Below are 25,394 nucleotides of genomic sequence, written 5' to 3'. Positions count from 1 at the left end.
CTGTGGCTATCAAAAGCAGTTGCTGAATCTGCATCCAGGAAAAGATGTCCTGTTAAATGAAGATTTTGACTCCTCCACCACTTTACCTGCAGAACTGCCACCCCCTTTGATTTTCAGACAAACAATGCAACCATAATTGAATGCCTCATCCCAAATAACCAAAGTCATTGCAACAAGCTGCTGAGAAGCTGCACTTCAAAGTTTCTGAACAAGTAATGATGTGTGGGGGAAAGCAGTGCCTTGAAATATTCTGTGGTTCTTCAGTCAAGCCAAACTCTCCTTGGTTACATCAGCTTTGCTACTACTTCCAGAACTTACTTAACACAACTTCCATTAACGCACAAATCAAGTCAACCATAAAAAAAATCCCCAACATAATTATTATTTTATTGCATCAAACAAACTCTTTTTACTGATGATCTGCCTTAAGTAACCAGCTTTAAAAAGGGAAACACACCAATTTCAAAAACACTGAAAAATGTTTTCCATGTACAAGAATAAACAATTGCTAGTCTGTGTGAAGAGGCAATCAAAACTTTAGGATTACAAATCTTTTTACATCTGAGAAAAGCAAATCTGAAAGATTCTTAAACAGAATTTCCACTCATCAATCTAGGATGTTTCACCCTCCACTTCTCCCTGTGAGTAGCAAAAAATGCAAAATTGGGCTGTAAATCAGAATACAAGTTATGAAAGAGGAAGAACTCACAAGGGTCATGAAAACTGATGGAAAAAACTCTCTGTGAACTTTAGTAGCAGAAAGTGTGAACTAAAATACACACTCATTAAATATTACTTAGAGCACATCAGAATGGCATGCTTACAAGAGATTAAAAGGATGAAAAGAGACTTTTCTCAAAAAATAATCAACAAAAACAAAAATAAATAATAGTAAAAATCCCCCACTAAAATAGAAAAATTCAAATCTAGGCTGAAATATATAATAAGATATTGCTTTATTACTTGCCCTATAAATTTAAAAATACAAATATTTACCTCTCGAAGAGGGATAATAAGGCTGCACAAGTTCTCTTCTTTACTAGTAAAGCAAATGTAGTTTGTAGAAACAAACATCTGACCCAAAATATGCATTTTGTTGAATGGAGTCCAAAGAGTACAGTCTGTGTGTCCATCTAATTTCTCATCCTTGGGAAGCCGGAACAATGCACGGTATCTCTCACTCTTAGCTCTGGCATCAAGATCCCTAAAAAAAGCCCACAGAAAGATTTCCTTGGTTTAGGGAATATATAATACATTTAAAAAAATATTTCATGCAAATCATTGCAAGTTACCTGCAACATATAACTCAGCTAAGCAAGGAGTGTACAGTAAAAAGTGGGAACTAATTTGCATATAATGGAGATATAGCCTTCACTTTTGGAAGGTTCTAAAACTACATGAAAAAAAAACCAGTCTGCCATGAATGACTCAGACATTCATCCTTATTTCTCAGAAAGGAAAGACTGAGCCCTATTCAGCCCAACTTTCTGAGAATATATACAGGAAATCCATTTTTTGCTAATAGCAATAAAAAATGTTGTTTGAGGCTTATGTATTAACATTATGGAATCTTTAAGGTTAGAGTTTGTTAACAATTTCCAGACTTAGTCTTGATAATGCATTCAGTGCAAAACACTCAACAGTAAGGACAAACAAAAGTGATATAATGCATGTCAGATGACACTAATGTAAACAAGCACTGGCTATAATTCTGTATGGTACACTGGCATGAACAACTTATAAAGAAAAAATGAAAAAGAAACAAGCTGAAGTATGATATAAAAGAAGAAATATTTTCTAGATAACTTTTAATCCATTCCCTTAGAATTTTATGCCAATTTTTTGTATTGCTGTTGCCTAAACTTCATTCTAGACAGAATTAATAATCTAAAGTCATTTCTCAATTCCAGTGATAAGACCAAGTGTGAATATTAATCACTTCATTATCTTCCCCTACTGACATAAAATGGCCAACAGATACCAAACTGCAGCCAGTATCAGGAGAGCCACTAAAGAACTTCTGAACAAATGAGCATTTGGCTCAAGTAAGTTTCTTTTTGCAACATGTTCACATTCAAGTCTTTTCCATTTCCTATTTTAACAAGATACTAAATAATACAATTTAAATAATTATTCACATTTAACCACTGCTGGAATCAATTGTTCCTTTTGGAGTAACAGCAAATGGCCACAACATTAGAAAATTTTTGGACAAAATCCTGGAAGTAAAAGGACTGAGGAGGAACAAATGAGCAAGAGCCAGTGCTACCTACCGTTTCAGAGCAGATACTTTTTTGGGGGATTTCTTTTTCAGTTTGGGTAATGACCTGTCTTGTTCAAATCCTTCATTGTCCAAAAGCTGTCGCATGGCTATATTGGCAAGCTGTTCCATTAGTTTAAATGTCTCACTGATATTAAGGAATACTGAAAAGAAATGTTCACTTGACCTTGTGCTCACTTTGATCATATCAGGGAAGAGCAATGTAGCATTCTTCTCCAGCTGAGTGATATCAACCCAACGGATAACTAACTTTGCTGCACAGGAGCAAACAAAAAAACAAGATTCAGTACAAAAATGAGCATATTCAGGAGCTTTTAGCTTCCTCTTCCTATAAAATGCATTCAGCTGACTTTTTCTTGCATCTTGAAAAGTTGGGAGCATAGCATAAATAGACCAGGTTTGTACAAACAAACCACTATCACCACACAAACAGCAGATAAAAGAGTTTAAATATCATTTACTTTATTTACAGAATACCACACAAGCATTACAAAGCTAGGTGAGCTAACATGACTCATCATTGTCACTGCACTTGCTCAGACTCTGATGTCCTCTTTTCCTATGGAAGCAAAGCAACACAGTCTAAGCACATCAGACAGGCTTGTGCTATTTTTATACAGTAAAAAATTTCAAATATTACAGCTATGACAGAACCTTAGCTTTTCCCCCAACACCAATAGAGTTTCCTTAAAGCAGGGTCTAAATCCCAGGACTGATCCACTGCTCAAAACCAAATACTGCTGAATTTTTCACTTCCAACATGCTTTGAATTAACTCCCTGTAGAGCAGACTGTTTGCACCCACACTATTCCCTACCCACTGGGTCTCCTCTGAAACCTTTCTGATGTTCTGGTGTTGTACAAATGTGTCATTTAAGGTTGCAAAGTCTGCCAGAGTAGTATTTGAGGATTGTGTAAGAGCAGAAGAGAAAGACTGGAGTGATCTTGTCCCTGTTCCATTTTGGGCATAGCTCCTGAGTTGAACCATGTCCCCAGACAATGCCAAGTACTGTTTTACAGAGAGCTACTTTGAGAAAGACCAAACAAACAAGAGAACAAGCACACAGTTAAGCACTGTGACAAATCAGGGAATTGCTCCCTGCTTTTCTTTTGCTCAGCAGTATCTTTGTACCCTCAGTGATCAGCACATGAAAAGTAACAAGCTACAGGAGATTTCCTAACCATTTTTAGATGCACAAATTACCTTTCCATGAAAACATACCTTCCCTGCCCATGAGGAAAGAGTAAAAGCAAAGGTGATTAATGCTGAGATACACCCAGCCCTGACGGGGAACCTTCCCCTTCCAGTAACTGCAGGAGTAGTAGTTCACTAATTTCTCTTCTTCTGGCATCCCAAACAGCTTGTGAAATTTCACTATGGCTTCCTTGAATTTTTCTGTGTCATCATCTTCCTTGATGCCATTGATTTTGTTGTACTCAGCAATGATGCCCTGGTAGGGAATGAAAAAAGGACACATCCTGTTAGTGGCCATGGGCTATCAGATAGATACCCTAATTCCCATTGCTGTGCCACAGGCACATTGCAATGCCAAGGAAGTCTTGCACTGAGCTCCAATTGTTCTGCTCACTCTTTGGCTTAAGTAGTTATTTACTTTATTCTGATGAATAAAGGTTTTGACCTTACCCCTACCATGGCTATGTCAAAAGCAACCAAACTTGCCAGTACCTTGTTTTAAATTAACCAGCCTAACTCAAATACTCTTAACTGCCCTGTGAAGCCCCCATGACCTGGATGTAGTATTTTCTTCATCCTTCCTGGGGAGACAGATATAAGATTTCACAAGACATTTTTTGTAAGGGAAGGAAAAAAAATAAAAGGGAGAAAAGGAACTGTTGTTCTTTAGGGAAAATTTTAAATTACCTATATGACCCCTCTTATTGGACCTTGAGCATAGAAGAAGAGCAAAAAAGGAGGTGGGGGAAGAAGAAAAAAAAATAAATCTTCAATTAAATTAACTAATAGGATGGACAAAAAAATCCCACTTTCAGGTGCAGATGACCTTAATGAAATTTGAAGAGGCAACAGTAAAAATATTTTTTTTTATATTTTTAAAGACTGTGGTTCCTTCTGTTCTATACTAAAGCTCTGTTTTATTTGCTTATTTTCCCAATCTTCTTTATAATAATCTCTATTGTCTTTTATATCAAAGTTATAAAATTTTTGTCTTTTTTGTGACTTTTTGCCTTCAACATGCTCCATATTTACATGAAGAGCAGAGTATATGACAGAGAACCATCATTCATATTTAGTATTCATCCAAGTCTAAGAAGCAACAATTTCCTCAAGGACTATATTTCAAAATAATTCTTAGCATAAAAAAGTACTTTTTGCTAGTATAGCTATTATCTGTCCTATAAAAAGAAATTCTGAGAAAACCAACACTCCCACTTCCCACCAAGCAAGCAAATCAATGAACCAGCAACCCTTAACACCTATATGATGTGTAAATGCCAGTACTACAGGATTTAACTATGCAGAAAAGGGGGAGGAGACAATATGAGTACATTAAAAAGAAATTTAAATTAAGCCTTGCAATGGAAAAACAGTTACATAGACAACTGTCAAAGTTTAAGACAGTCAACAGTGCAATTAATTTTAGAACTTACAATGCCTTAAGCCCTGCCTATATATTTATATGGAATTCTTAAAAAAAATAAAAAAAAAATCACACTGCTGTAAACTACATGCACTATTCCAGTTTCCCTGATTTTTACACACATGTTGCTACTTAGCATCTGCATTCCTTCAAAAAGGCAGAGCAGCCTGGGGACTACCAGCTCCAATTTGTTTCAAATTCACATCAGTTTTCCTTCCACAGTCATATTTATCATTAACAACATTTGTAGTAATTAATACACTACCTGTATTTTTCCTCTGACAAATGTATTTATGTCATTCTCATTTTCAAAGATTGAAAGAGTTTGCAACAAATTCTGTTCCAGCCATTCCCAGTGTTCAGTGATTTCCTTCCTTGAGCAACCTATATAAAAAAACCCAAATAAACAAACTAAAAGTTACAAAGTAAATAATTTACCAATGTGAATTACATTATTATAATTATAAACAAAAAACTCTAAGAAAACTTGCCAGTAAGTCAAGATGCAATATTTCACTAGATGCTGTCCTTCTGGAAATTCCAAAATTTACTCCCATTGTATTTAATTTAACAACCCCAATGAAGGCAACAGAATGCAGCATTCTGTGCAGCTTCCAAGGGAATGTCACAATTCTGGTTTTACTACAGATACAAAAATCATGTTGCAGAACAGCCCACATATGTAATCAATATTTCAGAACCACAAACAATCACCACTGCTGCTTCTCCTTAAAACTACTGAATGCAACCAGACCTTTCTAGAACTCAGGGGGTGGTCTGAACACTATTTCTTGCTGGCTTTAAGACTGCTGTAGAAAGCAATGATGAAATGCACGAGCTATGTATAAAAAACTAAACTGTCAGGAGAAAAATTGCTTAGCTTGTAAGAGCAGTGACAAGCAGTGCAGACACACTATCATGATGAACTATTTCTTAAAGCTGTCTCTTTCTGGTTTGTGGTTCATCAATCATTTTTCATCACTTCCTCTGAAAATGCTTTGGCTGATTATTCTCAACCAGTAACAATACATCTCTCTCTTTTTTCCCCACTGCTTTTTGTCTCCATTATCTCACTATTTCCTCTCCCAGTCTCCCCTAAACAGATCACTCAATCAGCCCAAAACCTACACCCCAGTTCTCAATAATTCATCATCACAGCCTAGGTCTTTCTCTTTGCTTTGTTCACTCAGGATTGAAATACACATTTGCTGCAAAGTTTTAAACTACAGGTTATTTTATCTCTGTTGCTGGAAAGTTTTTGCCTATCTTAGCACATTAGAAGTATTCACCATTTCCCCATTATTGGCCTCTTAGGTAAATTAGGCAATAACTCTCAGGGAAAGGGAAGAAACCCAATTTAGCAGTTAAAACACTGCACTTCAACTTATAGAGCCCTCCAGACTGGCAGGAAAGAAAAATGAAAATAGCTACAACACAGCAACTTGCATGAAAATGCATATAACTATCACTACCACAAAAACCCTACAGCAGTACTATACCTGAAAAACACACAAAGCCACTGTAAGAATGACTGATTTTATAGATGGAGAAGGATCTAAAGAAATTGTTTGTTTCCAAATAATTTAGTTACAGTACTATTTTTGCCTTACACTGAGCTCTATCAGACTGAGGGGGACATTGGCAGGGTTACTACAATATTGAAATGCTGACTGTATTTTTCAATTTGCATTCCTAGACCATCAATTGCTCTTGAAAAGTAACTAAATAACAATTCTCCTGCATAATTCAATAGACAGAACTCTAAGCTGTGACACTTTTTACTCAACACTGCACTGGAGAAAGGCTGTTAACAGGACTTCTCCCCAGAGCTTTAAGGCTTCAAATTCACCAGCCAGAATCCTCACACCTAGATCAGCAGAGTTAATATCCAAGGAAATTCACATCCAAATCTGTCTAAATAGTCATTTTATAGCAGACAAACTCCCCTGGTTACTTTCACCCTCAAAATTCTCTTGTACTGAGCAAGACCAAATATCACAAATCATGAAACAATGGCATTTCTTCAGGTCACTCTGTAGATCTACTTACTGAAGATGGAGATTATTTCTTTATTGAAGGCAGAGAAAAAGACAAATTTCTGTAAAGATAAGAGATTACAAGTACCAAATAACCAGCAGCTACCCTCAGAGAACAGGGAGGGACAATGCAGGACAAACCAGAGTTGCATAGCTAAATGCAGTCAAAGCCCTTAGAAACCTGTATAATTTTAACAACCCTTGATCAGTTCAGAAAAAAATTGCTTTAGCTGCAAATTCATAAAATAACCCCAGCACAGAGCCTTAGGGAACACTGGGCTGCTCAGCCTCAAGGTTGCACAGATAAAATATTTGCTCTCTAAAATTTTACCTCCCTGTAAGATCCACACTATTCCCCTCAAGTGACAAGACTAAGCTAATGCATCTTTTAGTTTAACCAAAACAACTAAGCCATCAACCAGGTATTAGGAGACTAAAAACTCAAAAAACACTCCACAAAATGGAATCACAGATATATAAACTACATCAGCAATTTCAATTAAAGCTAAGATTAATAATTGAAGAGCATGCTTATTAATACTAGCTGGAATGTAGACAGAGTACTGTACTTCTACATAAAATCCACAATATATATCTCAGAAGAAAAGCAAAATTCTCACAGTTCAGCAGCACCATAAATTTCTACCTGTATGGTACATTTATTTATTCTGGGGTCATAACTCATAACTCTGCCTTCCATTTTATGCCACTGCATATCTTGAGGACAGACTGTAGGTATAAAATTACAGTCATTATCTATAGGTGTCATGCAAAAATATCTGAACTATTTCCAAAGTAAAAAGCACACTGTTAAACGCAGATTTGGAAACAACCTTCATAATACTGAAAAGTTTGTTAATATCTGGTTTTAGTATTAGCTATCACTAAAAAAATATGTTATATGAATTTTAAAATCTTCAGAGGGCTGGTACTAATGAGTGTAGAGGAGAAAAAGGTTGTTTGAACTGATGCCTTCTTTCAGGTCTGCTACTACCAAAACAGTAAGAAATACTTGTGTTAATAAGACCTATTAGCAAAACTTCCTGTTAGATTCAGAAGGTGGCACAGCTTTGGGATCACTTTTGCCAGACACAGAAATCATATGCTCCTAAGAACAGAACCTGGTTTGAACTAAAATTATTAAATCTATAGCAAACGTTTGCCTGTTCTTCCTTCTCTTCCCTTCCCAAAGGGTGTCTGTCAGGAAGAAAAGTCATCCAAATAATCTAAATGTCAAATTTCATTGGGAGAATGGGCACTAATGAAGTGGAACAGTTAGCTGAAAAGAAGCCTATAGCATCATTAACCAGTATTTCTGAATGTCAGGCAACAGTGGGGGTGCTGGAGGTTACCAGGCCATTAAAGAGATGATAGGCATGCACTTCTCCTTTGTTCTCCCTTCTCAATTCTCTTCCAAATTAATGAGTTTTGGCTGTTGCCAAGAACTTTGCTGCCAGTGAAATTCTTGAGCTGGAGCAGCTGCACTGAAAAGTTTCCATTTGCTAAGACTGAAAAGCAATACTATCAAACCAATGATCTGATCTGAGAAGCTTGGCCAATCAAACCTAAATGACCTGGATCTTCAGCATTTCACTCCAGACACTACCTTCAGAGACAGCAGACAAAACCAGAGACTACCCCATTCTGTTTTATGTTACTTGCAAAAGATACCTGATCAGAGAAATAAGCATTTAGTACAAGAAATGATACATGCAAAAATCTTATTTAATGTACAAAAATAGCAACTCAATTGTTTTCACTACTGTAAAGACAAAAGGAGCAGTCTTTCTGCTAGACTTGTCCAAGCTGGAGCATTAAAGACCAAAACTGTTAAAAGTTGTTGCATCTATGTAAGAACATACACTTCTGTAGCAAACTTTAACCTAGCTACCATCTTGCTTAATTCTAAGTACATCATATTTAGGAAGACTACACACTGTCTGAAATAAACATCCAGGGGGCAGGGCAGCCCTGGGATCTAGATGGTATTTATCCTGGAGGAGACAGGAAATGTCTCACTGTTTGCTATTCAGTGTTCACATGAGTGCTAGGGCTGCAGTTTCTTCCTGGTTACCACTGCAAGGGAAGCCAGGTGCCCTTTCTGGGTAAACTGGGGTGCTGTAATCCAGGTGCTCCTCCCACCACCCTCTTTAGAGGTAACCATAAACCAGGAATGGAGTGAGCCCTGGGCATGAAGAAGAAGAGCAGGAAGAAGGAATGGATACTGCTGCTCTGGGAACACCTTTGGGAGAAGAAAAGTGGGAAATAACAGATGTTTTGTCCCTGCTCCATGGCCATTTCTGGTTTCATTCAGACATTGTGCATAACATACCCCCCCATGCTGGCATTCAAGGTTTGACTATCAGAAACTCTTGTGCCACTGAATTTTAGCATGACAGCAGATTTTCATCCTGACCCATTTATTTGTCCTGACATGACTGTACTCAGCAGGAAGGATGCTCTCATTTATGTTATGTGACACAGTATCCAGGAAGAATAAAAATCCACATGTCAGTGTATTTGTCCTTACCACAGGCAATGGTCCAGTAGACCAAGGAGTCTGGAGCTTGGTAGAGGATTCGATACGGTGCCACTCTGGCACTGGAGTCCAACACAACATCAAGAGTACCCACAAGGAGACCTGTGGAAGAGGAAATTCTGATCAACACAGTGATGGAAAATTCAAGATCCCACAGGAGAGGGCTCTGCAGCCCCATTCCACAGCAAAATGCAGATCTACATATTCATCATCATGCTTGTTGTCTCATGTTGCAAAGAGGAAGGGTGATTTAACAGGGAAACATCTTCAGCTTAAAGAAGACTTCAACTCTTTAATGCATATCAATGCTGGCATAAAGACAGGCAAACCAAAGCAAAGCAGATGTGTTATAGAATCATGTTTAAAAATCATTCAGTTCTTTTCTGTGCTTCATATACTGCTGGAACCCTGAGCAGCAGAGAACTTACCAACTACAAACCCTTCTCCAACACCACCAAGAAATCCCAGACAGTACACCCTATAAAACTTGAATATCAGCTAGGTAAAACTAAAGACTTCCAGCAAAAATAATTGTGCTACTTAACAGTCTGATTATTTAGGGTAGGAAGGATCAAAATGCCTTAAGGAGTCAAGCTGTTTTCCAGATAAAAGGATACTGAGGAAAGACAAAGCCATACTGTTTTCCAGAAGTAGCTTTGAAAATTCTTTGCAACTGAGAGAGCCACCAACAGTTGCATACCAAAAGCTATCAGTAATTCCTAACCATATTTCCACAAATTCTATACCCTTTTTTTATAATAAACTACAGATAAAACAAAACTGTCTGCAAGGACCTATTTATTTTTAAACTTTCTTAAAGTTTTCCCCCTTTTCATCTCCACAAAGAATTTTTATCTCCCCTGCAGAGATGTCAGATTTGCATTTTCATGTTGAAGTTCTCAGTAAATTGCTTCAATTATTTAAAAAAAAATGAAATATATAAACAGGGAAATGGATGAACTTTCGGAATTTTTTTGGGAGAAAATATTTATTAGGGTAGAAATTAGGGGTTTTTTTAACAGCTGAAATAAACCGCATGCACCAAAACCATTTGAAAACTCTCCTGCTAAAAGTTCTCTTCTCCTTTCAAGTCTCGTGTGTTCATCTTTTACTGTAATAATTTTATTAGTTCCTCATTTTGCTCTGCCATAACTGGTACACACAATTCTTCTTCCCTTGCTGTTCTTCTTTCAGATTTGTGCTGTGCATCATAAAGATATAAAAGCAGTACCCTTTTCCCATCTCAGTAGATCCCTCAAATCTGAACTGAAACTGATACTAAGAAATACCCCACCTATCAGTGAGTTTGTATTTCCCCATTCTCTCTCTTTTATTTGTATTTTGTTTTATAAAAAACAACTCAGGTCAGATCAACTGTAATCTCTCTGCTCAATGAATAACATGCACCACTTCTTAATCCAAGAATTCTGCAACACATGAGAAACAAGTCTGGGCACAACATTAAGCCATTAGTAAGGTGTGCTACAAAGTTATCTGACAATCATAGGATACAAATATGAAATATGACTATAAAATACCCCCATGCACATTAGCCTCATTAGCTTTAGTTGCCCCTCATCTCTCACACATTTTGATTACTGGTTGTGCATTGAGAAGCTGCCTCTGAACAATTGTCCACCAGCCCTTCTAGAAACACCTTGATTAACCCTGGTTAAAATGTACCTTGAATATTTATCTGAATTTCACAAGTGCTGTAAGGCCCTGGCCCAGAAAGTACATTATCACTTAACCACGGGCAAAATCCTAAAAGATGTAAATCTGCCAGTACTGCTCAACTGGAGTGGGGAGCAAGCCAGACATTACACTCTGTTCATCATCTGGGCTTGCTGCAAATACAGCAGGAATCTTCTCTTTGTGCTTTTCAGCTTCACATGACTACTGACAGTAATAAATATGCAATAGGTATGATGTAATATCTAAATAAAGTTGTACACTGGCCAAATGCAATCGTCTGGGAGATACAGAAACACTGTTCATTCCCTGTATTCTTTAAAAGTACACTTGTTTCTTTCCTCCTGCTCTATTTCCAAATTCATTGGCATGTGGGTGGTCCTGACAAACAATTCTGCCCCTAGTTCTTGGAGTGCTGTAAAAACTGGGATAGGCAGGTAAGATCAGGAAGTCAGAACAAACCTACTGACTTGTACAGCAAAATCAAATTCAAAAGATATTCCCATCCTACCTTCTTCTTCCCTGGATATGGTAGACAGGAGAGGAACATCCCCCTGTGCCACCAAACACTGTAAGACAGAGCAATGCATTTAAGAATGTAGAGAGCACTATGAAAAAAAAACCACCAACAAAAGAGAGAAGCCAGCAGTGACTGAAACAATAGATGGGAGGTAGGAAAGGAAAAGAAAACCAAGAATACTTTCCAATGGTGCAGCAAGTAGGAGATGGTCAGGGGCTTTTCAGTAAACAGGTTGAAAAAATAACCATGTGGTGAGGTTGAAGAAAGAAAATTGACAGAATTCCAGAAGATCACATGGAAATTTACATCTGAGCTAACCAAGATAACCACCACTGACAGTTCATCAGTAACATTTTACTTGTATCATGCAATAGCTGTTTTGACAGATGATACATGTGATATCAAAAAAAAGTGTGTGCTTTTATAACCTGAAAACTTGTGCAATTGTGCAGCTGAGCCTGCTTGCTCTCCTTCATGAACTGTTCCATTTTGTGTTGTTAGGCCAGTAATAGTTGTTTTGGGTTTGGGTATTTGTTGTTTCGTTGGGGTTTTTTGAAATGCAGACATGTGATGCAACCAGAATGAAACCACAGCAAGTCATACTGATAATCTGTTTGAGGATTTTCTACATGAAGTAAAAATGAAAATTAAAAATAAATATATATATATTAAGAGGATTTTAATACTGTTCATTAGTTCATTAATTCTTCATGTAGCAAGTACCTTTTCAGACATGATTAAGTAACTGAGTTTCTATAGAAACAGAACAGGCAACAAAGAATCATATTCCTTAGATTAGCCTGGCCCTTGGGCAAGAGCCAGTGAATTACCCAGGCATCAAATCACATGACTATACCAACTGCAAATTATTTCCCATTATTTCATCAGGTTTCTGAATGCATAATAAAATAAGGGCAAAAATTTCCAATGTAAGACCACTAAATCTGCAAGCCCTTGTTGAAACAAGAGTTTTTCCATGAGAGAAGGTTTAAAGCACATGGTATAATTCAAAGGATTAGCATCTGGCCAGTTGCCCAATCCTGAAGGCACTCAAGCATGAGTAACCATTTATGTACAAACAGTTCCATCACACACATGTGCCAAATTTCTAGAGCAACCATACCCATACATGGGGCAGGAGGGGAAAAGGGAGGGATAATGCCTTTTTTAAAAGGCATTTAATAAATTTTAATAAAGTCAGGTTCCTCTTTTGCAAACTTGAATTCTAAAGCGAAGGTCCAGAAGATTGATCAGTATTCTCTTTCTTTTCTGTAAAACACAGGCATTAGCAGAGGAAAAATAATGATATGTAATATCTGGAACCAGGGAATACAAAGCCACAATTGGCTGAGAGCCTGGGCAATTGCTCTTGCATCTTGTTACTGGAAGGACATACAATGCACTGGAGGGAATTACTGGAAAAGGTGTTCAGTTACCCGATGCACTTTGTGCTGAAGGAAGAAATCACACTACATTTTACTTATCTGACCACATTCAGGGCTGGCTCACATTTAGTCACAAGCTGGAGAGGGAGCCTATAACCCTTGCAGAAAGTACAGATTAGTAGTTTTTATCAATTAATTAATTTATTATGTGCTCTACTTGTATCCTTGTAACCAATTTTCAGCCTGTTTGCTGAAATGGATTTTCAGCCTGTTTTTTTGCTAGAAGGGATTATGACCACATGAAACCTGACCTCTTCCATAACACAGACCCCCTTCACAAATTATTCCTATCTCACCAAAGAGTATTTTTACAGAAAGGTAGGTCATCCTGGTTGGAAAACTAAGCCAATAGCTTCAGCCAGTTGAGATTCTTCCAAGCACCACTGCAGTCCTTGCTCCTTGGAGACCATTATTCCAGATGGCTTACAGTCCAGACTGATTACAAACTGCCCACAAACAGTAATGAAACCAAGCCATGACTTGTAGAATCAACCTGGTACATTTTCAGCACACTTCAGAGTACACAGACTTGAACACCTGTCCTAAGCCACAATATCTGTGATTATTTGGATATCCATGGCACAGATTTTTGCTGCAGGAATATTTCTCTCTCTTTCTTTTCTTTATCTTTCATAATAATTTGGAAGTGTCTTTGTAAAACATCAATTATGGTGTTTCTAAAAGAAAAGCAAGTTTGTGCACTGTACACATGAACAAACTCTTCATTAGCAAAGGATTTTCTTATGACAAACACTAACCCTCTTTCACAAAAAGCCAGGTTTACACACATTTACAAACACAAATACTGAGTAGTCTTTATCACTCTTCTACAGTCCCCTCACAGCAGTATTGTACTTGAGAGCTTTTGTGTTTTACCTGCTCAAAGTAAATTGGATTAAATATTCAAGAGTGGGGATCTGGATTATCTATTACCTCTAGTGCACCTTATTAAAACACTGAAAAGCCAATGAATTATAATAAGTAATGACACTTCAAAGCTTAAGAATCACCAGCAGCCATGGCTTTGTTGCACAGCAAGCACCAAAAAGCTGGGGATGGAATCAGACAGTGATGCTTCCCAGCCATCTCTAGCCTCAGAGCAGAGGTGCTTTCAGCACACAGCAGGGACCTGTGACACATCCACTGTTCAGTGACACAGGCAGCTGGTGTCACACCTTGCCTGGAGCTGAAGGAGGTCACCCTGCAGTTGGTGGCACTGACTGATGTGCCTTCCCTCCCCCCAGTTTGCCAGAGTGCAAACATATGTTACTCACACGGCTCCTGGGAGAAAAGCCCTGCCCTGTCTCATCCTCCTTCCAGGACATGAAGCCATACCTCAAAATACCATTTTGTTAGAAGGTTTTAATCTCAAAATGTCTGAACAAAGAACATACATGTTTTTAGCACACAGAGTAAATACAAAATAATACCCTGCAAAGGAGCTGAGATATAATACAGGTCAGACTGTGACTCCTGGAGTCAAGTTCATGAGCTCTGACTCTGTCTCATGGATGTCAGCAGCCTGTTTGTGTAGGAGCTCAACACAACAACCAGGAAAACTTGGGAATGACATGTGTGACGAGCAAGGACTTTTCAAAACAGGCACTGTAGCATTCCAACACTGAATCAAAACCATACTTCTTAAAAAGTCCTCAGTATTTAAAGCACACTGATGATTCCTCTTTCCAATAAAGTAAGATGGACAGATAATGAGCTCTGGTCATAAACCTGAAACACCCACAGCATCTATTTAGATTGTAAATGTCAGCTGATTTTCCAGAAAGCTTCAATCAATAGGGTTGATTTAAATCATATTTACACCCTGAGCATTCAGTTTTATATTGATTTAATGGACAATGAATAAATTCTTCCTAAAGTTTAAGTGTTGCTTCCTGAGCTATATAAAAAATAACTCCTAACAACACACAGCATACAGCACAAGGTATTGTTTTCCATAGTCAAGAGAATGAATCCTCACTCCTCCATTCTTCCTCAAGGCAGTTTATGTGATTAGCTCTCTCACTTGTTATTACAGGATGAGATCATCCCAATACCTGGCTGTCAAAACTCAACCTAGAGCAACAAACAGAACTCCACTGGTAATACTACAGACAAATCCTTTTAAAAGGGAGGGTCAATTCTACTTGATTTAATTTCATAGGAAAGCCTATATAAATACAAAAATAATTGAGTGTTAAACTTCCAATAATACCTATAATAATTTTGTGGCAATGATACCCACAAAAGTAAGAATATAACCCCTTCATTGTGAACATTGCCCTTAAAACTTTATGAAGGGCTGCACTTTTTAAATTGGTGCTCATTCACATAAATGAAGGTAAAATGACCTCTAAAGACTTAATTCCTAACTATCTTCCCATGGGGATTTTATGGGCATCTAATGTGGCATCGAGGAAACCAAGTTCTTCCTCTCAGCTTACAACAATTAATATCCTTTTAACTAAGAAATTAATAATCATATCTATTTGTTTGATATATTTCTTAAATAGTTAAGAAATTTGTTAAGTTTTCCTCAATGTCTGCCTTTGCTGCTCTCTCCTCCTACCAACACATTTCCACAGATTTGTTCAGCCAGCCTTTCATTTGCACAGGGGATTTCAAACATATTCAGTGAAACTGATTTGGAGGAAGAATTGACACTCTACTGACATTTAGTAAGAAAAGCAGCAAAACCAGCACTTACTTTCTCTGTCTTCAGGTTGATGAACACAAATGAGAAAAGACTAAAAACTAACCACTAATATTTAAAGAAAAAGCTTGGGAAGGGTCAATGTGGTACCTGGCTTGATTACCAAGGGATAAATAAGCAATAAAGCTTTCATCTACTCTTTAAGTTTAACAATTGTGATTGAATTAGATTATCTTCCAAATATGTTAATTTAAAAGGGATTATCTGTACTTGTTAAGGTTTCCAAACAACTCATGACCATCCCTGTAAAAAATCTGTATCTTAACTTGAGCCTAAATCTGGTTGGGTTTAGACTTTCAGCTTTTACAATCTTTTGTACCTTCTAAGCTGAAGCTCACAGAAAGAGAGGAGCACTGACAGGACATGCTACAGTTAAAAGTATGTGAAGGCTTACAACACAGAGAAAAATGATATTTAGACAAAATCCCAAACAACTCATCTCACAGTACTGTAAAAAATAAATTTTATACTACATATCAATCACATCAGACTATATGAAATTATGGAGAAACAGTGAGAAAAATATAGATTAAGTTATCAAATGCCTTCTAGGTGTGATAGAAATAATTATCTTAAGATTGTAAAAAACACATAGGAAATGCAAAAACAAGTATCACAGACAAAAACAGCAGAGAAGTCACTGAACTTCAATTACAATTAATTATTTTTTAGTATCCCATTCTGTCAGAGTAGCATAAGCAAATTTAATAGATTTCATCCAACAGGAAATTTTAGATCTGTATCTGCACCAACATAAGATTCAGATATAACCTGTAAGATGAAAGAACAAATCAATTAAGTATGAGCAAATCAAGGAAAAAACCCACCAACAAAACAGAAAAAAACCCTCCAAGCCTAAAAATTACTGTTAACTGATTCTAGTCAATGAAATTGATTGAGGACTGAAGTGGGCACAGTAAACTCAGAAGGAACAGTCCTGAAGCATGGTGAAATATAAACTAAATCTGAAAAGAAGCAATAGCTTCAGAAAAAGAGAATTTTAAATTCTCACAGTTCTGACTGAATACCTGCAGATAGATCTGATTTTAATAAGCTATCAGAGGAGGAACTTTACCAGGGAAATGAACAATGCTGAAAAGAAGATCTCAATAACTCTGGCTGATAAAATACTGGAAAAAGCAAAGGGGAAGAACAAGACAGACTATAAGGAAAGAACATTAAAATCCAAAACACTAAAAATGTACTAACTGAAACCAAGACTACTGCTGTGGTAGAAATTCAAACACCCCCCATTTGGAAACTTCAGGAAACAAATAATCACAAATCCAGCATAGAAAATACAACCTTTACTTTGGAAAGAAAACAAATGGAAAGATTTGGAAGAAGCCCTCTAGAGCCCAAGCTCACTTAAGCACCAGATTTAAAGTCAAAATGCAAATGTAATTTCTGAATATCAACATTGATCAGACAACAGAATTATGATTAGTGGTCAGTGAGATAAAGTAATATCTCAGTCAAATGCTCACAGCTCTTTATACACATTGTATCATCATACTTTAGCAAAATCAGTGGCAGAGACAACTCAAACAGATTCTGCCTACACCAAATATTTACAAGAAGAAATACCATATGAGAATACACATGTTCAAATTAAGTTCCAAAGACATTTGAGTATATGCTAGCATACTTCATGGAACCTTTTTGAGTCCTGCAGCAATCTAATTGAAACTCTCAAGGGCCCAAACCTCTGTGAAATATGATATATTCTTACAAGGATGCAGGTCTGCTACTTCTACACCTTTCAGTGTGGGACCAAAGAACAATAACAAATACCCTGTAAGCAATACAAACTGTGGTCTGACACAGAAAATTAGTACTGTCTTGTGATCCTGTGCAACATTTCCAGCAGGGTTTCCTGCAGAGATCTCAGGAGAAACAGCAGGCCACCCTGGAATTCCAGGTGTCAAACAGTAACATTATTTCAAAGGCAAAAATGGCAAAAGGCAGCTCAGCTCAGCAGTCTGGATGGGCCACGCTACTCAGAGTAGGAGATAAAGTATTCAAAGTCCTTGGCCAAGAAATATTAGAGCCAACAGTGCCCTGCTGCAAGAGCTGGAGATGGAGAGAAGCATTAGCTAAGAAGTGAGGAACTGGGAAAAGCATCTGGGAATTCAACTGAGTCAGTCTGGGGAATCAAACACCAATTCAGCCCTAGACATCTGCATGTTCCTTGAAGTGGAAATGCACTGGTGTGGAGAAGGAAACACAGCCAAGCAGATCCTGAGGAGCAGCTCAGAGCAGCAGAGTAGATTTGGGGTACTGAGACATGCAAGCAGAGCAGAAGAGACCAGCTTCCACCCTGGGTGCCAAAACAATCATGGAAAGCTGATGGACAGATAGGCTGCCCATGCTATCCATTCTACTAACTGCATCCATTTTCATAAACACTGTATTTCAAGTATCAGAAACCACACTCTTTCTACTCAAGTCTCACATGCAAAATCCCAACTGCTTGAGTCAACAAGGGCAGAAAATGTCAAGTTAGTTAAAGCATGGACCACACTTTGTTCAGGCAGATGATCAATGGGCCAAAAGCTTTTCTAAATCTTAAGCATAAACAGGTTTTCAGGTAATCTCCTCCTCAACTCTCTGAACTGAGAGGCTGTGAGCAAGACAGAATCTTAGCTCCAAATGTGAAGTACTAATTGTGCTGCCCAGAAAGGCTGCAGGAAAGCCTTTCAAGTTGGAACACTCTCACAGTATTAAAAATTATATTAGATCTGACATTGATCTGTCACATCAGCCAGTTGAGCTCAGAACCTCTCCTTTTTGCCTTTTCAATGTGAAAATGAAATGACAACTCCTTTTGTAAAAATATCTGAGGAGAAGTAGTATTTCATCAGATCCTTTTTTCACCAGAAGTCAGCAAATTTCCATCTGCTCTCTTCTGCTTAAACATTTGAATCATTCTAGGCAACATCACATGGACTTACAACTCCTACTGCATCTCTCACCCAGGCACTGTCCCAGCTGTAAGTACATATACCCTAATTGCAAAATAATTCACTTCTAAAACCAGTTCTTGCTAAGAACAACTTATTTCCCTTGGGATTCAAAGATCTCACAACAACATTTTAAACCAATTCACTCAGAATTTCATCTCTACTTCACACCCAAATGTACACAGGCAAAAGGAGCACAGCTAACTGTCCCACAGCCTCAGTTTCTGTTCCTGTAAGCTCCAAGTGAATACATTGCTCTACCATCCATCAGCAGGATTATCAATTCCTTACTATAATGTCATGAAGCAGAAGAGTTTGGCAAACATTATCACAGTATAGCAGGAAGGAGTTAAGAGACATTTTTAAACCTATTTGTTGCATCTGAATGGAAGATACACTTAATAACATGAGCATTTTAGTTGTTTTGAAGTTTATGACATGTTCAAGATCTTTACATCCATAAAAGTAATGCTGTCAGACATGCCCAGTGCCCAAATGATGGCAGAGATCTGGTTCATGTTTTTCCAAATGCCCCTGCTACAGCTGATGCAGGCTGCTGTGTAAATAAATACATCACATTCCTCTGGAGAAGGAATTATTTCATACAGGTCAAATTACCAAGCAAGAAAAATTTGAGGAAAGAAAAATACTTTTTTCCCTGCTGGTGAACAAAAAGAAGATGAAACATCTGACCAAGGGTCACACATAAGTGAAATATGGTCATGGCATTATGTGCAAGGCATGAAACAATTTAATTACAGAGAAAGCTCATCAACCATCAAACACTTTTAAAGCAGAAATGCACATTTTTTGGTCTTGTCCTGGAAGATTAATGCAGTGATGCAAGATAATGTGAGTTTGCAGAACAGCTATGAAAATCCAATTTAAAATCCAATTCACAATCTTTCCTATTTTCTTCTTGTTAAAAAGGAAAATAAAACCCAAACAACCCTTCAATTAAGGCATGCTTTCAAAACAAAGTCCCACTGATGTGACTAGTAATGACATTGACACAATAATTTTAACCAGTCCAGACCCTAATTCAGTATTAAAATGGATCCACACTGCTTATTAGAAAAGCTGTACCTCTGAAGTAAACCATACTACAGCTAGTAGATCTAATACACCTTGTTAGCAGAGATTACTTCTGTGGATTTGCTAATTAGCATTGCCCTGACACATTAAAAGATCATCATAATTGTCCTAACTTGTTACAATACAATATAGAGCAGAAAACGTCTCCAATGTCCAAACAAGTATTTAAATTAGTGTTTTTCTGTTCAACTCCTACATAAACCAAGGAGAGAAAGAGCATAGAAAGGGTGGATTTTTCACCCCTTCCCCCAAAGTGACTGATACTCCTTTTCCTGCAAAGTACATAAAGCCAACAAGAAGCACTTTCACCCACCCCCAAGGCTACATAAGATACTTGGCTTTAGATGAGACATGCCAAAAGGAGTTTGCCACGATCACAGAGGCAGAGAAGGGCATTTCACTTAACCCTGATCAGTTTGCTGATGACAGATTCTCAGCAAACCCAGACTGGAGGGCAGTGCCAGAGAATCAATGCTTCTCATTGCCTAGCCACTGCTTAAGTTACATGGTGAAGCCATCCAATGCCATCATACCCACAGTCTCATCAACTTGAAAGTCAATTCTCATCCTACAACTCAAGAGAAATGGCTTCAAGAATCAATAATGAGGGAGTACAAGTCAGCAAAAGTTGGATCACTAAAAAGAAAAAGGACAGCTGTGTTTACATCCTCTCTTGCAAATGTGAATTGAGATCATCCCCAGCACAGTTTGAAATACTGTATATAATTTTTCTAGTCAACTTCAAGGACACAGACATGTAAATTGGTTTCCCACAGAGCAACCAGGCTAAATTTCATACCATATTCATGGGTGACTAACTTCTTAGATTATATCTGGGCAAATTTCAGCATTATGTCACTAAAGAAAGGGTAATTAAGGAGAAAAAAACCCAAACCCACCACACAAAAAGTTATTTTTTGCCCTGTTTACTTTTGACCAGGTAACCTCCACCTTTGTCACAAGACCAGTATCATCTACAGAACTTCCAAAGGGTCATCCTAAATGTTATGATTACTACAAATTTTGTATCCTGTTTACCATGTCAGCAGATTTATTCTTTAACTCAGGATCAGCTAGATCCCTCAATACGTTGCTTTTAACCAATCTTTCCTACCTAGAACAATCCACTGGCTTTATCCACCTTCCTTGACCCTCATCTGGCAGACCACAGCTGTTATAAGAACCAGCAGAAAATTCCAGTATTTCCATGAAAAAAAAATAAAAACAAAAAAAACCAAACTCAAGTTCCACTTTTTACTGTGCCTGTCTCATTGGGAGTGGCTTGGAGACTACACCCATCACTCAATCCTTCCTCTCCCACCTTCTGCTGACCACTGTGTCATAAACCCTTGCCATTTTAGCACCGGGTCTGATAAGTTCCCATACATTCCTTTAAATACTCCCAACTCGAATAAATTAGTTAGTTACAGGGGTTTGATGGGCTCTTCTTTTGGCAACATACTGAAAAAAGCTACAACTGTTTCCAGCCCTCTTCTGTAGAAACAAACAAACCTCTTGGAAATTGACTTGTTGCTACTACCTCAATGCCACAGCAGCTGCAATTCCAGGCAAAGCAATCCAGTAACAACTACAGGGAAAGCACATTTCAAAATATATGGAGAATTTCACCTTCTAAATAATACACACTATAAGACTTCATTAACATACTAAAATAATGGATACAGAGCACAAATATTTAAATTCCAAATGGCAGGGGGGAAATGCAGGAACAAACAACTATTTCTCTATTCTGAACTTCTACCAAATGCTGCAAGTTTATCTGGCCTTCACAACAAGAAGGAGTGCACATTTTATGAATCCTACTTCCATTCAAGGACAAAATCCTCCAAAAGTGTTTTCTTCATCTGTAAAGTGGTATCACCAATCAGACTATTGCAAGAAGACTTAGGTATGCATGCAAACAGGTTGAAGAACAGAATCCTAAATTCTCAACCTGTTTTCCCACTAGCTGAGAAATGGCTGGAAAATTGATGGCTATCTCAAACCACCTTTAATCCAAAGATAACAAAGCCACAAAGGGAGAAGAATGACTTGTCAGACCTTGAGAGGCCAGGGGGTAATCCATGAAAGGAGAGACTGAGAATTTGTCAGTAAGTAGAGAAGGGGTGAACTTTGGAGGCAAGACACGTTTGTTATCAATTTGTCAATCGTGTCCACACTTCAAAAGATTATTTAAAACATTGAGAAATCGACAGCCAACGTGGCGTGGCTGCTGGTCACTTCCCACACAAGAATGGGGTAGTTTATCAACACACAGCACTGACTGAAGATCTCAGCAGTCTACATGAAAACACACTTCACAGCAGTGCCTCCGTTTGGATTATGAACTGTTTACCAGTCCATAGAGCATCGAAGGGCTGAAGAAACACTTAATCTCACAGTAAACACATACAGGACCCTGAACCAAACACAGATGCAGCTCATATGCCCATTTTGCTTCAGCTTAATTGCCATGGAAGTGAGTAAAAAAGAAAGCACAGGTTTCAGGAGAACGAGCTGGATTGTGCTCTACCGATTCAAGAAGAACCATTGGGTTCTGTATCGCCTATAAATAATCTCATATAAATACACACACACTGCCTAAGAAAGGGTGGAAAACATCGACGAATGTATACGCACGGTATTATTAAGAGCTGGATGAGTATCTTAATGATGAGAATGACCCAAACCTCTACAAAAGCGTCTCCAGCTGCCAGGCGGAAACAAAGCATTCAGGGCACACACTTCGCAAGGACATACGGAGAAACAGAAACGAATCGTTGTCTGCGTGAACCTCCCAATTACAACACTGTCCTGTTTTATTTAGGAACGCGCGCTGAAGAATTTCCAGCAGGAAAATCCCCCGGGCAGCGGGGCAGGTCACACCCCGGCGGTGCGGAGCCATCGGTCACCTGTCCCTCACACCGTGTGAATCCCTGTGGAATCGCGGCGCATCCCGGAGCGATCCCGGGGGCCGCTCCGCCGTTCTTACCTGCCAGCCCCCCGCCGCCGCCATCGCCGCCGTGCCCCTTCCTCCTCTGCAGGATGAAGTAGGGGTTGGCCCGCTCCGTCACCCACAGCGCGTTGGCCAGCAGCACCTCCTCGGGGTTCACCCACATGCTCCCGGCGCGGACGGCGGCGGGCCGAGGGCGGCCTCACCATGCCCGCACGGCGCAGCCCCGCGGGCACCGGCGGAGCGGAGGCAGCAGCCGCATGGCCCCGCCGCCTCCCCCGCGCTCCGCCGGGCGCCCGGCGGCGGCTGCTGCGGCCCGGGGCGGCGGCGGCGGCTCCCGCCGCAGCGGTGACATCAACGCGGGCCCTGCCCGGCCCGGCCCCTGCGCGCCGCCGCTCGCACAAAGCCCGCGCCGTGCGCGCCGCCGAGCGCTCCGCCCGCCCCGCGGGGAGCGCGGGCACGGCGCGGGCGCGCGCACGGCAGCGCTCGGCGCGGACACTGCGGGCGCGGAGCCCGGGAGCGCGCGGGTGTCGGACACCACGGGCTGGACCCCGGAGAGCCCAACGCGTCCCGGGCTCATCCCGAGCACCGCGGGGTGCAGGGCAGGGGATGCTGCCCCTCCGCTCTGCATCCCAGATGAGGGAGGGGATGCTGCCCCTCTGCATCCAGTTGTCAGGAAAGCACAGGACACACTGACCTCCCTTTAGATGTAAAACTGTTACTTTGCAATCAGATCTGTATCGCTGTTTTGTTAAAGATGCTGATAAGGCTAAATTAAGCCCGAAAGACAACATAAAGCCACGTTCTGGGCACAAGCTGCTCATGCAGGCTGTACTTTACAGTAGAGTCCAGGCTGCCATCAGCTGGTGCTGGCTTGGAGCTGGTACCCAGCGTCCATCCTGTGAAAACAAACACGGTCCTGGGAGAAATGACTCCTGATCTGAGGTAGCAGTCATGTGGCTGTTACTGTGTAGGTAAAAGGCTCGGGAAGGGGAGGTGACTGTCCCTGCCCTGAGCCAGTTCTGCTCTCAGTTCCACTGCCCCATGGAGAATGTTCATCTTTGCCTTCATCCTGTGACAAACCCACCACACCCCCATACCCTGACCCCCTGTGCTGATGCTGGGAAGGAGGGAGGGGTTGGGGAGAAAAGGTGTTTTAAGGGCTTATTTTACTTCTCATTATCCCTCTCTGACTCTGTTAGTAATAAATACACTTTGTACCTCCAAGTTGAGCCTGTTTTACCCTTGGTATGTTTTTTCCCAGTCGTTATCTCAGCTCATGAACCCATCATTAATTTTTTTTCTCTCCTCTGTCCAGCTGTGGCAGGCAGGGTGAATGAGTGGGGGCCTGGCATTTGGCCGGTGTCAAACCATGACAGGAGCAAAATAATGAACTTCTGGTCAATGCCTTGAATTATAGAGATTTAGAAAAAAATCTGAATTGGAAATGAAATAATATTTGCCCCTGTATGTTTTATATTATTTTGTTGACAAAAACCGTACAGGGTTGGAACCTCAGTGTGGTTTTAACACTGATTGGGGCTGTTTAAAGCTGTCTGTGCCACTAGATTTCAAACTATAATGCATGTCATTCAATTTTGAAAAATAAAGAAATCAGGAGCAGATATCAAACTGAGGAGTTATTTCATACAACACATTATAAACCTTCCAGAGAAGAAAATGACCATGATTCTAGAAGGACAACCATTCTGTGTAATATCATCATACTAATGGACATTAACATTACTTAAGGGAGAAAAAGATGAAATAAAGCAGACATTTTATAATTCATTCCCCAAAAGATCTTCTTACAATGCATCTCTTCATTAGACACACCCAACTAGCATCTGATAGTGGCTCAAGACAAACATTCATCTCACTAGGAGCAAAGTTCAAATATCAAAAATTTGAAAGATTTGTCTTTGAGAAATGCACACCTTACTGAGTTTGGAAACAAGGAGAAACAAGCTGTTTGCAAGATTTCAGTCTGGATGAGGAACTTACCTCTCCAGGGAATGTTAAATAAAACAGTTTCAAATTCTGAGATGCACTTAGAATTCTCTGATTATGACGTCTGCTCTTCAGTATAACATTAACTAATTTTTCTTTCATTGTGAATGTCTGCTTTCTTAGCCTTGGGGTTTTTTTTGTGTGAAGTTCCACTGTTCTTTCATGACAAGTGGACAGCCTGTTACCAGTTGGTAAAAAGTGTTTCCCTATATTTAACTCCCCTTAGGTTCATATTGACCCCTTTACTCTTTATATAAAGCCAACACATCTTTTTGTGGACCACTCTGCTTCCTGAGGTGTATTGGATAAAACTCCCAGTTTCCAGCTCTCATTCATGTCTATACCATCCTGTGAACTCTGATAATTTCTGGAGTGTAGATGTCTGAATATTTTTTTTTTTTATTGGACACAGCACTGCACTGGGAACACATTTTATCCAAAATCCTCTTTCAGAAAAGCTCTCCAGAGCAGTGGTCCCCATTTTGGTTATAGCAGACAGCCTTTCCCTTATGTCTGGTTTATGGTCATAAGCT

The 25,394-nt window shown here is 39.2% G+C and overlaps 1 protein-coding gene across 2 annotated transcripts in view; it reads right to left on the bottom strand.

Moving 5' to 3' along the window:
• The window catches only part of TBC1D9 (TBC1 domain family member 9), a 42,917-nt gene extending 19,666 nt beyond the window's left edge, over positions 1–23,251 (bottom strand). For both annotated transcript variants that reach the window (XM_079306287.1, XM_079306288.1), the window contains exons 1-6: positions 22,891–23,251; positions 9,465–9,575; positions 5,164–5,282; positions 3,503–3,731; positions 2,274–2,535; positions 997–1,204 (exon numbers count right to left, since the gene is read on the bottom strand). In XM_079306287.1, coding sequence (XP_079162413.1) covers positions 997–1,204; positions 2,274–2,535; positions 3,503–3,731; positions 5,164–5,282; positions 9,465–9,575; positions 22,891–23,017 — 1,056 coding nt within the window. In that variant the 5' untranslated portion in view covers positions 23,018–23,251. The remainder of the gene's footprint in view (positions 1–996; positions 1,205–2,273; positions 2,536–3,502; positions 3,732–5,163; positions 5,283–9,464; positions 9,576–22,890) is intronic.
• Positions 23,252–25,394: the final 2,143 nt, after the last annotated feature.

This window comes from Erithacus rubecula, assembly GCF_903797595.1.
Source record: "Erithacus rubecula genome assembly, chromosome: 5".
NCBI classification, from domain to species: domain Eukaryota; kingdom Metazoa; phylum Chordata; class Aves; order Passeriformes; family Muscicapidae; genus Erithacus; species Erithacus rubecula.
This window is presented reverse-complemented; position numbering and strand designations above follow the sequence as displayed.